Source organism: Ixodes scapularis, unplaced genomic scaffold, assembly GCF_016920785.2.
Source record: "Ixodes scapularis isolate PalLabHiFi unplaced genomic scaffold, ASM1692078v2 PGA_scaffold1__304_contigs__length_218370807, whole genome shotgun sequence".
NCBI lineage: Eukaryota > Metazoa > Arthropoda > Arachnida > Ixodida > Ixodidae > Ixodes > Ixodes scapularis.
In genome coordinates, this window is record NW_024609846.1 from 16,507,768 (window position 1) to 16,524,589 (window position 16,822).

The window sequence follows — 16,822 nt, forward strand, 5'->3', positions numbered from 1 at the left end:
CTTGCGTTTGCGTGGGTGCGCGACGACTCTTGGTTCACCAGCGAGCAATTGCACGAACGCTATAAGCTCTAATAATGCCGCAATCTTGTGGGGTTTTTTTGTTTGATTTTTTTTTTGTTTTTTTAGTTGCCGTTGCGCACCGGCACGGACAAAATATTTTAAGCGAAGTTATTTGGATTATCTGGAGACGAGCGACGCCACCGACGCCCGGGGGCTTCGGTGATCGCAGCTACGCAGACGGTGCTCGCCTACTTCGATGTGCTGCCGACAGATGGCGCAACGCGACAAACGGGAATATGCGGCGCCAGCGGACCTTCGACCGAGCGTCTCCGTAGAACGATAGTTGCTATCCGGGTCATTACTGCATGTATAAATGCAAGCTGAAAGGGTGCTCTGTGGAAAAAAAATCAATACCAATTGCAAGACAAAACATTCGGGCATTGTGTATTAGTGATACTCGCGTCAAGCTGAAGTAAGCCTAATAAAAGCTTTATGGAGATTGTCAAAAAAATCAATAGCCAACTCACGTACCCCTGCGGGGAAACTCTGCGCGTATCTTCGGAGTCTATGGGTGGCAGGTGCCCATCGTCAATACCCTGCCGTTCACGAAGTAGTTGCACGGGTTTAAGGACTTACAGGTTTTAAGTCGTTCTCAGGTATATAGACCAAATGGCTCGAATAGATATTTGTGAAAACGTCCCCGTGATATCTTTGGCATATATGTCGTTTCCTTGAGGAACCAGTGCCCTTCGTTTTCACACATGGGACCAGAAAGGCATGCCAGGTTCGTATAAGTAAATTTTAGAAAGTTCCGTAGCTAGTCCTCAGCGGTGACACTTTTTAAGTACGCGCTACTCACTGCGCGCTCTCAAGCATACAAAAACAACGGCCAATCGAAAGCGGCATACTCGTTCCGAAACTTCGGTCATGCTTGTTTTTGTTTACCTCCGCACACCCTGTAAGTGCCTTGACAGAAAAAGGCACTGTCCTTGCATGGCAATGCGTGATCCACGATCTGATAAAAAACCTACATTACGAACAAAACAAAGCATGGCGCTCGTTTTTTTATGACGGAATTCGGTAACTTTATTATTGATCTAGGAAGACTTGCAGATCTTCTGGAGGGTTTGCCTGCTAGACTTGGGGTTTATGTAGGGTAAGATGAATTTCGTCATGTAATAGGACACCTTCGTGAAGTACATGGGCTCATCATCTTGTCCACAGACCTCTGGTCCCCCAACCACCACTCCATGGATGGTCCAAGTTGCGTTCGAAATGCGCACCACGGGTCCGCCGCTGTCACCCTGAAAGGACACATTAAAACAGGTCCAATGCATATTTAGTAACTATTGAAGTATAAGGCAAGAAGTAGGACTCCGAGGAACCAGGAAAGGAGAGCACTTAAACCCCCTTTTTTTTTCCTCTGGTACACGCCGGGATTATTAAACTGAAGGCACAGTTTTTGCAGTTGAATGCGAAATTGCGTGTCGAAATGAAAAAAAAAATGCTGTTCCTATTTGTGTAAGTCGTCAGGTTCTTATTCACCAATTTGCTCAGCTTAAGCACGTACCAATGTACGTGCTTAAGCTGAGCACTACTATCAAGTCTTTACAAATCAAGTAATTACAAACGAACACATTCTTACCCGAATTCTGCATTTCGGGGATAAAATTTATGCATTAAATTTTGAACGTAAATGTTTACAAAATAAAAGTTACTCAACGCTGGGAGAATGAAACCGCAGCTTTTCAAGTTGATGGATTGATTTGTTTCAATGCTAACCATGTTATTAGATGATTGGTGTATTTTCGGCACATATAAGTATTTTATACTTTGCATCCTAACCGATTCGAAGCACAGTAGCTGTCGTACTGTTAGACATTACTCCACTGCAATGCCCTACTTTCGGAAAATAATGCGGATATTGACATTTTACCGTTGCATTTCCGTCATTTCGCTATTTATAACCATGTAAAAGCGTACAGTTGAACTTTGAACTTTGACTTTATTTCAGCAACATTATGCCGAGGACACCGGACAAAAAGCTAACAGAAGCTAGCTTGACTGGGTCCGGTGTCCTTGCATGTACAGGGAACACAATCATATTTAAACAATCCTAAATATTTCTTACAATATTCAAATCAAACAATTTAAAATGTTCCAATAAAATTTTAAAATCACCGACATTAGAGAATACTTTTTTTTCTTAATTTAACAACACAAAAAAGTACGCAATGTTTTCTTAGTTATACAATGAATATCGATGCGGTTCATTACAATGTTGTTAAGCAATATAGGTAGATTATGAGCAAGAGACTGCAGTGCATAATTTGTACGGAAATGGGGAACCTTCCAGAATTCTCTACGACGAACATCGAAGACTGATTCACGCTCAGTCAGGTTTGCTAGCTGTGACAAAAAAGCAATAAACTCCAAAGTTAAAAAGGCGTAAGAAAATAGCAAACGATAGTCATACATACAAGAAACTTTCATGATATTGTAGCTCAAATATAATGGTTCAGCATGTGTGTCGTACGGAACATTAGCAATGAAACGAATAATTTTTTTCTGAAGAGTAATTAGTTTGTTGACGTTACTTATGGTCGTTGTGCCCCAAACTGAATGGCAGTAGTTGATTTGTGAGCCGAACAGAGCATGATAAATTTGAATCTTAACTTTTGTAGGCAAAAGAGAGCGACAGTGACTGATGATGGCAGCTACCTTTGCCATTTTGTGAGTTAGAAATTCTATATGATGACCCCATTGCATAAACTCTGAAAAAATTATGCCTAGCGTTTTATGATGACTTACTATTTCAATTTCCTTGTTTCCAATCTTAAGAGCATAACTAGCATCAACATGTTTATTTACAGGTCTAAAAAAAATCGCTTTTGTTTCGGTAGTATTTATTTCGAGGCCATTTTTTTCTGACCATAAGAGAAACTTTTCTAAGATAACATTACCTTTAATAATCAGTTCATCGATATTCGTCGCGGAAATGCGCTAAATATTGTAACTACTCCTATATAGAATCTTTGTCACGAAAACAATATATTTTTAGCCTCCATAAGAAAGGAGGAGGAGCGAACGACAAAAGTGAACTAGAGAACCTGAATTATTTAGAGTTGCCAACTGCTCGATCGGAGTCACGTGGTCTATGGGCCGCACTTACTATACGAGCTGCGAGGTGGTGACGAAAGCGTTGATCGTCTGCAAGAGCCTCCGCCATTCTTCCTACTTTCCTCCTCGCCACGCTAAAACGCAACGCATGCGCACTTCCGACCAATCGGCGTATGAGGTGTCCGCCAATAAATTGCAAACACTACCCCATGGTTTGAGGTGGGCCCCCTCTTCTATCTAGGCTCCCTAAGGGGAACCTCCGATACTAGCACCATACGAGGACCGCGGTCATTCTTTGAAACACATATTGTCGTCTGGAAACATGTTTCAAACGGCGTTGCGAAAACTGACCACAGTCGTGGCATGACGCTAATTTTAGAAATTGTTTGGTTCGCTTCACTCCGCCGATGTTTGTTACGGCAGTAATCCCTTTTGTTAATGTTGCAGGCTACCCCTCTTTAGAGTATATTATTTGCGACGCATGTTTGCATACATAGTATATAGTCGAATTAAGGCACTTTAAAATTTCATTTAATTGATTTCATAGAACGGAATGGTTCTACTGCCTTCTTGTTAACGTAAAATACCATATTTTTATGTGACAATAAGAGTAAAAATGAACGCACAGCAATAGAACGGTTTATTATACCTCCCCTTGTAATGTTCGATGCGTTCTGGTCAATGAAAATGATTTTTTAAGGGTGAACCGGAAAATGTTTAGTAAATTATTATTTCCATACGATTAAAACTTTTAGTTTTATTACTACTTATCCCAACATTAGATAATTTTGTTTCATGTCAAAACTACAAGAAGAGATAAAGCTCACTTGATATAGATTAGACGTGAAATCACATCTATTTCGAAAAGATAAATATTCTAAGCATTCATGTATGCGTATGTCAGCTTTTTAAACGTTTGTATTCTAAAGGTATGTAAAGGTATGCTGAACGTTATAAACGGCCATGAACATGTACGTTAGTTTTCTGACCGTAAAGGAACGATTTATTCTTTGTATACAAACAGAGTTATTAAAGTAGCAACTAAAGGATAACCTATTTTTAAGATTTCCTTACTTCACACGAAGATCCATAGTCATGTATTCCGCAAAGTATACTTGGTGGCACCATTCTTCCGCTGTGACCTCGGCAGGCTTCGTTGCTTATCACTCTCGTCATGGCTTGCTTCAAGTGATTAGATTCACTTTTGACCCTAGCTGTCTTGAAATAAATATGCATTGTATTAGTTGCAATCAAAACATAACCACATTCCGGGGCGGACGCAGGTATTTCTAGAGTAGGGAGTCAGGTGTTGATCAGCGTATCATATCACTAAGCCCCCCCCCCTTCCCCTTCGGTTTCCACGCCCTAAATTTTTACACATGCAGAATTCAAGAGGGGGGTCAGGACTTCCGGAATCCCCCCCCCCTTTTTTTTCTGAATCCGCCCCTAATCATATCTTTTTTTTTATGGTGAGAAGAAATTCCATTAAAGTGCGACTATTTTTCCTTAATAGAGTCGGCATTACCACAATACAATTGTGATCATATTATTTCTAAAACAATATCGTTTGATCACAAGGACGAGCGGGCTTATTTTGACGTTGAGGCCAGAAAAGTTAGTTACAATTACGGGCAGGTGATATTACTCTATCACCTCTTTTCACATAATAAAATGTTATAATTAGAAATATTGATGGTGAGAAGTGGTTTATCAATGAAGGCACAGCAGGTTTTCTACGAGCGAAAAAAAAAACGAATGTACGTAACTCCTACCACCGCTATATTTCTATATATCATCCCCTATATAACATCCCAGACAAGGTTAGCTTCCAATATTGTTCTATTATCTAAAGTCATATTATTGTTTCCTGGTGTGCATTGCGGCCTGTGGGTAGCTTTTTCCCTCGGTCCCAGCCATCAATGAATTGAAATAAAAGGATGTATTATTATTAATATTATGTTCTCCATAATATTCAGTTTTAAGCAAAACAAGTCACCCGGTATTGATGAGATTTGTCTCTCTGACCTGCGAAGAAACTGTGGCAGTCTGAAAACGGTCTTTCTTTTTATGTTGAACAGCTTTATTGAAGCTAAATTCATCCCCGACGACCTCAAAACGTCAATAGTGCGTCCTTTATACAAAGTTGGAGCCAAAAATAATATCGAAAATTATCGACCTATTTCTATACGGCCGATCATTGCGCAGATACTTGAAAAGCATATATACCGTATAATGACATCTTTTATGGACAAATTCAACCTACTGTCACCTGCACAATTTGGATTTATGCAGGGGAAGGGCACACAACTACTGCTTGAAGATTTCGCTGACAAACTTTACTCTGCTTTCGATCATAACCTGTCACCTTAACCTTGTTCTTAGACCTGTCCAAAGCATTTGACACTATCACTCACACGCTACTTTTGAAAACATTGTACAGTATAGGCTTCCGGGGCTCTTTTTTTTCCTTTTTTTGAAAATTATCTTGGTAATCGCTTTCAGGTGGTGTCTGCCGGTGGTATCCAAAGCTCTCGAACTACACTAAAAGCAGGTGTGCCGCAGGGTTCAATTCTATCACCCCTTTTATTCAATACCTTTGTCAACGACATCGACGAATCTGTACCATGATGTAAAATATACCAGTATGCAGACGACACACTAATCATGTCGCAACACATTAATTACTTAGACTCTATCCGCCAATTGCAACGTCACGCGGCTGCGCTAATGAACTGGTTTGAGAGAAACCTTATCTCGGTAAATGTTAAAAAAAAACTAGACTGGTATGCTTCCACAACCCACTCAAAACAGCCAGGCTTAATTTTCCATTAGTTTTGCACTCATCAGCTTGCACTGAGCGCAACTGCGTGCCTTTAGAATATGCTGATAATGTTAAGTACCTTGGAATATTTTTTGATGGTAGCTTGAAATGGCATATTCATATACCTTATGTATGCAAAAAACTGACAAGCGCCAGCTGTCTCTTGTATAGGTCTAAATGCTTTATGCCACTATCCATTCGAAAATCAATAGCACAAGCCCTTGCGTATAGTGTCCTCCGCTACGGCATCAATGTTTTTTTGGGAATTGTTCAGCTTTCTGGAAAATGAGAATAGACTCCCTCCTGAAAGCAATTCTTAAGAGCGTTTCTTACAAGCCACAAGTGCCTGACGACACCACCCTTTTCGATCTTCTTGAACTTCCTAACTGTCAAACGCTATACGTTCATACTGTTGCATTGCGGCATTTCTGGAGCAACGAATTTAAAATAGTTAGTACACCCTCTCGTGTCCTGCGTCATGTGCAGCCTTATGAAATTCGCCGCGTTCATACTCGCTATGGCGAAAGTACGCGCGCATATTATGTTCCGCAAATTTTTTCTCAACTGCCGCCTGAGCTTCTGTCTATTACTTCACTGCGAGCAGTCAAAAAGGCTCTCGAAAGTATCTTTCTGTCAAGATCTTCGACTGAGCATCGATGCATGGCCTGCGTATTTTATTTTATTTTTGTTTTTTTATGTTTGTTTTTTATTTCGTTTATATATATATATATATATTTTTTTTTTTTAGTGTACGTTACACATATGCGTATGCGACTATTTCTATTCAGGTTTCCTTATCATTATTCAAGTTTAAAGCTAGCGGTAACATATACCGCACCTTCTACACATATTAAATGTTTAAACAGAGCTATTTTTAGGATATATAAAATTAGTAATATTTTCTTACAATTCAAGAATGTCCAGAAGTAAGTCGTTATTATCGGTCTTATAGTTTGATATTGGAAAGTGACATAATAGACATAACAGCCAGCCCTGAATATAATGCACGAGCGGTTACACTTGACGGCGAAACGCGCTAAGGAGCGTGAAGAAAAAGCGGCGTACTTCTGCCAGGTAACACTAGTGATTGTGCGAGTGGTTTTACTGCCTGCTATTCAAAAGTTATATTAAATAATTTCTACAATTGCACTTGCTTCAATTAATGAACAAGAGTACCGAAAGCATTCCGAAAGCGGTGGCAAGTGAAAGTTCGCAGCGCTTACCATCGGTGTGCCCCCAGCCTGTGACGTAAACTTCAGAATCTTCGGCAAGTTCTTCGTAATTTCGAGGCAGGCACACTGGTTGTATTCTGCTGGACATGCTTACGGGCTGCTTGAGTTTAATAATTGCAATGTCGGCCTTGAGGCTCTAAAGCAGCAGGCGAAACGTTAGCTTTAATTATTTATTGTATTTTACAATTGTCAACATGATACATTGTAATACAATTAACCTAGAGTCGTCTACTCTTCTCATATTGAATTGCATTTTTATAAAACTCAGATATATAGGAGACCATCTCACGAAGAACACACAAAAATCGGCATAATGCAGGGATCAGCTCAAAATCCAGAAACATTTTAATGGCGGCCAGCAACAATTGATTTGGTTTCCAGGGTAAACTTATTGTACAAAAACACAAGATGAGCATTGATTATAATGCAATTAAATGCAAAGGTGCAAGTGAGCTGGACAAGACTGACGAAAATAAACCCTGGAGAAGGGGAACAAGAGGGACAAAGGAAAAACACAAATCTCCAAACACAGCTAGGTGACTGGTGCGCGATTGAAAAAATCCGCCTGGTCGGGGTATCGAACCCGGGACCTCTCCACCTGGAGAGGTCCCGGGTTCGATACCCGGACCAGGCGGATATTTTTCGGTCGCGCACTAGTCACCGAGCCGTGTTTCGAGATTTGTGTCTCTCCTTTGTCCCTCTTGTTCCCCTTCTCCAGGGATTATTTCCGTCACAAGATGAGCACTTTTCATAGACCTCACTTTTCGATTCAAATGAAGTAAAATCCTCATCATCATTCTTATTTATTTTCTTTGAGGGCCCTTGGGCACTATACAAGGGGATGGCAATAAAACGAAGAAGTACTGAGAACACAAATATAACACCGTAAGCTAGTTAGCTAAGTAACTAGAAAGAGGGTAATGAATTCAGCAAATTTATTAGAGTCATTTCTAGAAACGATGTTGTGTGGTAGTGAATTCCAATTCTTGATAGCCAGAGATGGTTTGAAAGTCTGGTAAGAAACAGTCAACGATCAATTTCAACGTTATTTAAACGGGTGACCTAAACGAGGGAAAATACTACAGGAGCTCAGAGTAATGATTCCATAAAGTGGGTATTGTGATAGAAAATTTGATGAAGGAGAAAGAGGCGTGACACTCGGCGGCAAAGGGAAATTAAATAAAGGTTTGTTGATTGGCGTAATTTGGATGATCTAGTATATGTTGAGTAGTTATTGTGAATAAAAAGAAGGGCTTAGTGTTCAGCGGATTCTATATGATTTGTGAGGTATCACTGCTATGGAGACCATATAGTTGAGGCATATTCGAACTTGGAACTTATAAGAGTAGACTACGCTAGTCGTTTTAGGGAGGGTGTAGCAAGTTTGAGGTTAAAGCGCACATACCAGAGAGTACGGTTAGTATGAACAATCACAGATGTTCTTTGAGAAGTCAATGGTAGGCCAGAAGTGAGATAAACACTCAGGTATTTAGAAGATCAGAAGGTTTTTGCTTGTGTGTTAGCAAGAAAGTACGAAACCGAACTGTTATGCAAAATGTTAAGCAGAATGTTTTAATTAAATAGAGAAGATAGAAATATTATTCAATGGTAAAGACTTAAAATAAATTAAAACACTCAGATGAATGAGCATAATTGTTTGAACATAAGAAACTAAATACTGCATAAAGAAAATAGCGATGCGTGAAAACGGCAGCCCATGAAACAAATGAACGAACAACTGGCAAAAAAAATAAACGATAACAAATATTTTAGGTTGAAAAAGGTGAGGTCCAACTAGCAGATGCGTCAAAAAAGTTTTCTATTAAAAAAATAAATCAGAGAAGATGTTGAGTCAACTGGAGTAGTAAGTTTGCTGAGATATTGCTGTTTTTTACATATACGACAGGAGGAAATGATACAACTGCTCAACAGAATAATACATTTTATTTCGGGAAAACAAAATTAAACGAGCAGTTTTTACGTGGAAGTTTGAGGAGATAAATTAATACACTGGTTCAAAAATAGTTTTCTGTGTGTCCCTGAAACAAGGGATGGGGTGGGTTAAACCACACAGAAATGACGCGAAAACAACGACTCAATTAATATTTTTGACATTTTTAAACTGTAGCCAAAATAATAAATTGATTATCATCTCACCGTTTTTTGGCGCTCGTTGTAGTCTCCATGAACGCAAATCTCATCCACTTCCGCCCAAACCTCGTCGTGTTCATCAACGTCGATTCTGTGGTTTCCCAGCTGTACCTTCATTAAGCGCTGGGCTTGTAACGGCATCCTAGCAGAAGAAAGAAACATCAAAAGAAGTTATTTATATTTTGACTCAATAATTATGACCTATATGTCAGGAAGATAATAACCTAATTGTACGTCACGCCGTTAATTTCTTCTTTTAGTGAATGCCGATGTCAGAGCAAATCGCTTCTTTCACCTCCATCGATCAATTTCTACTGTTACATTACTGCTCATCTTTCTATGAGTAGCCAATTGCTTTGAGTTAGCCACGCGCAATTTTCACCGAATTAAACAAAATATGTATTCCGGTCATTATTGACAAAGTTTTATAATGCACAGGAGGCGGTATATTAGAAGGGTTCCTTTAAATTCGCTCGAGATATTTAAGGTCTTGTAAGGTTACAAGTTCACGCCTTTGGACCACGTAACACAATGACGCCAGGTGACCCGACGTCGTTCTACGTGGTTAGGCGACACCGCAACGTCACGCGTCATGGAGTATGCGCGGAAAGCACGGACGGACCGATGGACACATCCCTGGTGCAGTCACGGACTACGTAAGGAAGCAGGGTTCCGGGAGATCTCGTTATCTCTGCGCAGTCAGATTCCGGTATTAGCCGATAAGAATACCAAAGAGAAAATCACAAACTTACTGCTTAAAAAATCCAAGCATTTCTACAGCTGTCACTGACTCTAGTAGGGACTTCCGTTATAAAAGCAGAAACTTTACTTCCTTTCCCACTCTTGAAGTTGATCATTCTGTTTTTATTGTTTCAAACTTGTCAAACATGCCAATGAATTATAAATTTCCGCAGTGTCTCACGCACCACACGCAGTGCGCGGCTGTGACGACGTGCCTGTCGCTGATGAGAGCCCCGCCGCAACTCAGGCCCTTGTGTGGCTTGTGCAGCGCTGCCTGCCAGGGCCAGCTGCCGGGCACCGCCTCTTGACCTCCGATGATCCTGTCATCCACTTCGAGCGAAGCTTTTATCTCGGGCTTGCCGCAAATCGCTGCACACATTAACTTGATTTCCTATTTAAATGAGTCTCCTAGAGTACAGTCCGCCAACTCGAATAAAATAAAAGCTTTACGTGTACTTATTTTGGCCTTCCTTGAACTAACTTACACCCCCAGGGGAACTGCAGGTTTTTCTAGTGAGTAAAGTCATCGACAACTTGAGAAACTCCGGACGTTTCTAGTTTCAATCATGCTATGATCGCTTCGCAGCAACTGATTTTTCCGCATTGACAGATAAGGACACCGAAGAACAAATCAGTAAGCAAGATAATCATAGTAAGCCAGGCCCTGTGCTTGTTAAGCTTTCATTACCTATCGCATTTTCGCAGTATATTCTTTTTTTTTTCTTTGCTCCTCCGGGGGTTTTATGGCAAAAATTAGATTTGCTGTCGCTAAATTCGTATATAAAACGCACATCCTAGGCTCAAAGTAAAGCAGCCCTTGAATATATTGCTTCACAAATTGTAGCACGAATTTCTGATGTCTCGGGTGGGAGACCGGACCAAAAGAAATTTCGACCGAAGAGAAGGTCTATCTCTTGAGTCATACGAACTGACGATGCTATTTGTCGAATCACCAAATGTTCACCCTGTTTTTTCTGTTTTTTTTTTGTTTTTTTGTTTTTTTCTTATTCCACAGCCTGTTTCTATTTCTCGCAGAGTACGTCCTTTCTTCGAGGTTTCCGTAATAGGAAAGGTGCAGACATTGTTTGAGGTGTCAGGTAGGCTTCTCGCACCTGACGTCACTTCCGGTTTGACTCGAAATTGAAACAAATATTGTCGCCTGCTATCAGTGCCTTGGCTGCATGTTGGAGGAATGCGGCGTCTTATGGCAGCAGCAGTTGTGTCGCAGAATCATAGAGCCATATTTGTATAACCATTTCAGAATATTTTCTTGTCCTAGTCAATCGCAAAAGAGACTCCTCGCATGACACGAAATGCAGACCATAATTCCTTAGTTGGGAAACGAAGCTTTCTTCTATCGCGATCATAAAGTTAATATAAATATTCCGAGGATACCAAGGCGCTTCTTTTGAGTTGTGAATGCAAAGGCATGAATGCCGTTCTTCCGCTTCCCTATAGTTCGTCCGCGGTGTACTGGCGTGGGCGGCGACGTTTTGCTACTGCCGAGGTTGCGGCCACCGACAATTTAGGTGTCTCAGGCGCCGCCATGTTCCTCAGCGCCGAGGTGCACAAGCGGCCTTCCCCCTCCCCCCCTTGTACAGCTCGTGACACGAGAGCGGCGGCTAAACGCGCGCTCTCTTCTAACTTCCCCACGCAAGCGGCAATATTACGCAGAAGAGAGTCACTGTGCATGCTCGGAAATTGTACCATAGCACAACAGAGAGAAAGGCGGCAAGCAAATAAGATATTATAAGAACTGTCTCTAATTACCGACCGAATAAGTAACAACGGGTGTGGCTTTCTATGTTTATTGTTCTTGCTTCGTGGTATGTTTTTGGACGTCGCCCCTTGCGGCAATGTGTTGCTAAGTGATACTGAGGTGCAGGAGATCGCCACTCCCTGAATCTCTTGTTATCAGTATTAGTGGCTATAGGCGTCTCTGCGCGGATATACTTGTGAATATAACAAAAGAGGAAATGGGCTGACCTTGTGCTCATATTGCTTCACACTAAGCACGATTACGTTCATTTACGCACATTGACCACGTGGAGAAGAGATACGCAAATTACTCGATAGTCCATAATTGTTACCTATTTGAATCACAGGTTTTTAATTCCTTCTTCGGTAGTAAAGCTCTCTTGGAAAGTTCTCACACAAAGAAAGCTTTCAGTGACAGCTGTACTGTCTGCTACACGCACACGATAAATTTACATATAGACGGTACAACGTCGTGAGACTAAATCTTCTGGTATCACTGTGTTCTATTCAGACACTTCTTAATAAAGTTACCGACATGTCAATTTCAGGTCTATGCGGAACATTCTTCGTTTTAATGGGAATAAACCGAACATCATCACTCACCCGTCCTGTTACTTCCCTCTACGACGCGAAACAATACAGCAAGCATCAACACCCATGCACTCATAACGAAACGTCGGAGAAACATCTCGGTTACGTTGTTCAGCCTAATGACAGCAGCCTGCAAACACTCGCTGGGAGCGGAAACCTCTGCTGCCGGTCCGATATTTATTTACTTTTCTCTTGGCGCAACGCGATATGCCCGTGGCTTCACTTCAAAGGAAGAGAAGATAAGTTAACGCTATTTGGAAAGACATCGAGGGTTTCTTGGAATTATGCGAGTTATCTAAGTTTCCAGAGCAACCATTATGCTTGAGAAGCCGTGGACCCTAAAATGTGGAATGAAGAGTGTTGGAACACAAAATGAAAACGCTACCAAGCGGAATGGCGTGTGACGATAATGGAATATGTCGGACATGTACACTGGCTGCATTCTGAGGAGGAGTAACATTCAGGAGAGAGTGAGAGTTTGTGTAAATAGTTTATGCGATGCACGTGTACCGTAGGTGAAGGAGTTAAAGGAGGCCCACGACATCTTTCGGAACAATTTGTACTATCCTTTCATCGTCTTTTCAAGTATCTAGTGCATATGATGCCCCCATGCACTTGCGCTAAAACGGCTGTACTTACTTGATTCAAAAAATAAAGAGTGTTTTTAATTGAAACATCTTTAAAATTCAAAGAGCGGAGAGAGAACAGGTTGTTTTGGTCCCGGTCCTCCATAGACACCTTGGAGGGTATCTACCGTCGTGGTTCGGGGGTGATCGTGGAAGATGCATCTATGTGCTGGGTGGAGTTGAATACTTCTCGTGGCCGACGGCGGAGAGTTAATCGACGTGGACGCCTACGGTGTATTGAACACAAGAAGCGAAAATATAATTTACTGCTGCCTAAACAATTACAGGAATATAGTACAACCATTAAAACTTTAACTAACTGCCGCGCACGGCTTATGTAGTTAAACACTTACAAAATCAGACACTGTTGTGTCGGCAACATTGTCATTTTGTATATAGAGCATCCACATCGCGATAAAGATCAGATTTTGGGTTCGAAGCTCGCGGCGTACGCATCTCTTCTTCGCGGTCGCTATGCCGGCGACCAGGGCTGCAACATAATATTGGCGACGAGGAGAAAACCATAAAAAGCCACCATGAACTTCGGGCTCACGCCGCCGCTGCCGTTTCTGCAAACGCCAGGCCAGCCTCCCCTTCCATGGCCGCAATGGGAACAAACGTTCCTTAGGTTTCTTGAGGCTTCTGGCGCGGACGAGTTCAAGGCGTCGCGGCGTGCAGCCATCCTGCTCCACTGTCTAGGAGTGGAGGGACAACGGCAGTACAACGCCGTGGCCACGTCGACACCACCTCAGCAGCAGCCGACCACAGAGGCGGAAGGCAAGTATGCTACTGCTGGTGCGACGGAAGAAAGCAAGCCTGCCAGTGGGGATACCTCGGACGAGTTCACTACTACGCTGAAGCTCGTAAGGAGAATTTTTGCAGCCACAACTAACGTACTCGTTGAGCGACATCGATTCAAGCAGAGATTACAGCAGCCAGGCGAGCCGATGGAAGGATACATCACGAGCTTGCGAGAGATGGCCGCCAAATGCCAGTACGATAGCACCACCGACGTGATGATTCGGGACCAGCTCGTATCAGGCATTTCATCTGGCAGACTTCGGGAACGTCTGCTGTTTGAAGGAGCACCACTGACACTAGAAAAGGCCATATCAATGGCAACGCATTACGAGGACACCCAGCGCAACCTGAAAGAATTTGCAGCTGAGGGGGCGGTGCATCGCGTTACTGACAAGTATAAAAAATATGAAGAGGAGGTGACGGAGCGTCGTTGTTACCGTTGTGGCTCGGCAAGTCACGTGGCAAGTTCAGTGAGCTGCAAAGCGCGACGAGCTATGTGCCGGAAATGCAAAAAGACCGGGCACTTCGATAAGGTTTGTAAAAGCACCACGACTCAGGACCTGGACGTGAAAGAAATCAGCGAGACTACGAATTGTGACGTCGTGCTTCTTCAGGTGAAAACGGACAGCGGACAACGTGGCATCTACGCCGATCTGGAAGTAGAGACAGTGAGTCTGCGCTTTCTGGTAGACACAGGCTCTTCAGTGTCAATCATCACCGATGACATTTATCGGCAATGGTTCCGCGAGCGACTGGCTTTGGCACCGCCGTCTGTCAACCTGCTGGACTATTCGGGATGCAAGATCGAAGTGAAGGGACGATTCCTCGCCAACGTTCGTTACAAAGAGCGTTCGACTTGCGTACTATTTTACGTGGTGGCGAAGGGGACGACCCTCATCGGATTAGATGCAATCTGCAATTTACAACTTCAGATTGAAGGAGGAACCTTGCAATGTCTGCACACGCAAACCGATGAGAACCCGCTACCTGCTGACATGAAGAAACAATTCTCACACTTATTCACCGACAAGCTGGGTCTGGTGAAGGGCTTCGCTCACCAGGTCAAGAGGCGGGAAACAGTTAAGCCCGTGGCGGCAAAATTGCGGCGGCTGCCTTTAGCGTTGCGGGACGCCGTTTCCGTGGAACTGCGCCGATTGGAGCAAGTTGGAATCATTGAGCGGGTCGAAGCCTCTGAATGGATATCTCCAATTGTGGTCGTAAAGAAAAAGGACGGCACTATCAGGCTGTGCGTAGATTTGCGCGAGCCGAACAAGGCCATTTTAGTGGATGGATTTCCACTCCCACATACAGAGGAGCTTCTTCACCAACTTGCAGGGTCGACTCACTTCTCGAAGCTAGATTTGGCCTCGGCCTATCACCAAGTTGAACTGACAGCAGACAGCCGGGAGCTGACGACATTTGTCACTCATGACGGACTTTTTCGTTTTCGAAGAGTATGCTTTGGGTTGTCGTCAGCTCCGGCGGCGTTTCAGAGAATGATGACCTCGATCCTGGATGGCTGTAAGGGGGTGCTATGTTACATTGACGACGTGATCATATTCGGCAAATCCGAAGCAGAGCACAGGGGAAATTTGCAGGAAGTTCTACATCGCATTTCTGCTGCTGGATTTCAGCTTAACCAGAAATGCGAGGTCAACGTGCAAGCACTCGACTTCCTGGGACACACCGTGAGTGCAGGAGGACTAACCCCTCTTCACTCCAAAGTAGAAGCGGTGGCAAAAGCTCCCGTACCAAAAGATGCAGCTGCTTTGCGGTCGTTCTTGGGACTTGTCGGATACTACGCAAGATTTTTGCCAAATTATGCAGAAGTAGTAGAGCCTCTAAGGAAGCTGTTGCGTCAAGAGGTCCCATTTATATGGAACAAAGAAGCAGAACAGAGTTTCGAGCAAGTCAAGACATCGCTCTCAACATGCGGTGCTATTAAGATGTTTAATCCTGCACTACCGGTAGTTGTCACTGCAGATGCATCCATGCATGGGCTCGGTGCTGTGCTTCAGCAGGGTGTTGGCGATGACTTGAGAACAGTGGCGTTTGCCTCACGAACACTCTCGCCGGCTGAACGGAAGTACTCCGTGGGAGAGAAGGAGGCCCTTGCCTGCGTGTGGGTGTGCGAGCATTGGCACGTGTTTCTCTGGGGACGGCGGTTCAAGCTACGCACGAATCATCAAGCGCTAGTAACTCTCCTATCCTCTCAAGGGAATGGCCGAAGGCCACTGAGGATCTCAAGGTGGTCATCTCGCCTTCTTTATTACAACTTCGAAGTTGCATATCACCGAGGAAGCGACAACAAAGTAGCAGACGCTCTGTCAAGGTTGCCATTACATACCGGTGATGAAGAAGAGGAAGAAATTGTATCATTCGTGTCATCTTGCATCACAAAGCATGAACTACAAGAGGCTGTACAGACGGATGAGACATTACAACTTGTCATGAAGTACATTTCAACCAAGTGGCCAGACAAGAAAAGCTTGACTTCCAAGTTACTCGCATTCTTCCGAGTGAGAGACGAGTTGGCAGTGGTGGACAACTTGCTGCTGCGAGGAGAACGACTGGTCATCCCAGCGTCGCTGATGGCCACCATGATTGGGCTGGCGCACGAGACCCATCCTGGCATTGTCAGAACCAAGCAAAGGTTGCGCGAGCGATATTCGTGGCCGGGTCTCGACCAACGGGTGGAGCAAGTCATCAGGAACTGCTGTCAATGCCAGTCTGCAGACAAGTCTGCCAAACCCGTCACAGCACCACTTCAGCCAATTCCGCTTCCAGAACGGGCCTGGCAGAAACTGGCTGTGGATATTGTTGGGCCATTCAGCAGAACTGGGAGTGGACACGAGTATGCCATTACCTTGGTAGACTTTTACTCAAAGTGGCCAGAGGTATGCTTCGCATCAGTTGTGACAACGCAGACGGTGATTAAATTTTTATCTGCTACGTTTAGCAGAGAAGGCTACCCAGATGAA

The 16,822-nt window shown here is 43.2% G+C and overlaps 1 protein-coding gene across 1 annotated transcript; it reads right to left on the reverse strand.

The window, feature by feature from the left end:
* Positions 1-1,097: 1,097 nt before the first annotated feature.
* Positions 1,098-12,509, reverse strand: LOC120850871 (chymotrypsin-like elastase family member 2A). The gene is made up of 6 exons (XM_040223551.3): positions 12,427-12,509; positions 10,251-10,434; positions 9,331-9,466; positions 7,165-7,309; positions 4,195-4,334; positions 1,098-1,304 (listed from the first exon to the last, which is right to left on the reverse strand). Exons 1-6 carry the CDS (start codon positions 12,488-12,490, stop codon positions 1,098-1,100), a joined length of 876 nt encoding a protein of 291 aa, XP_040079485.2. The 5' UTR covers positions 12,491-12,509.
* Between the last annotated feature and the right edge of the window lie 4,313 nt (positions 12,510-16,822).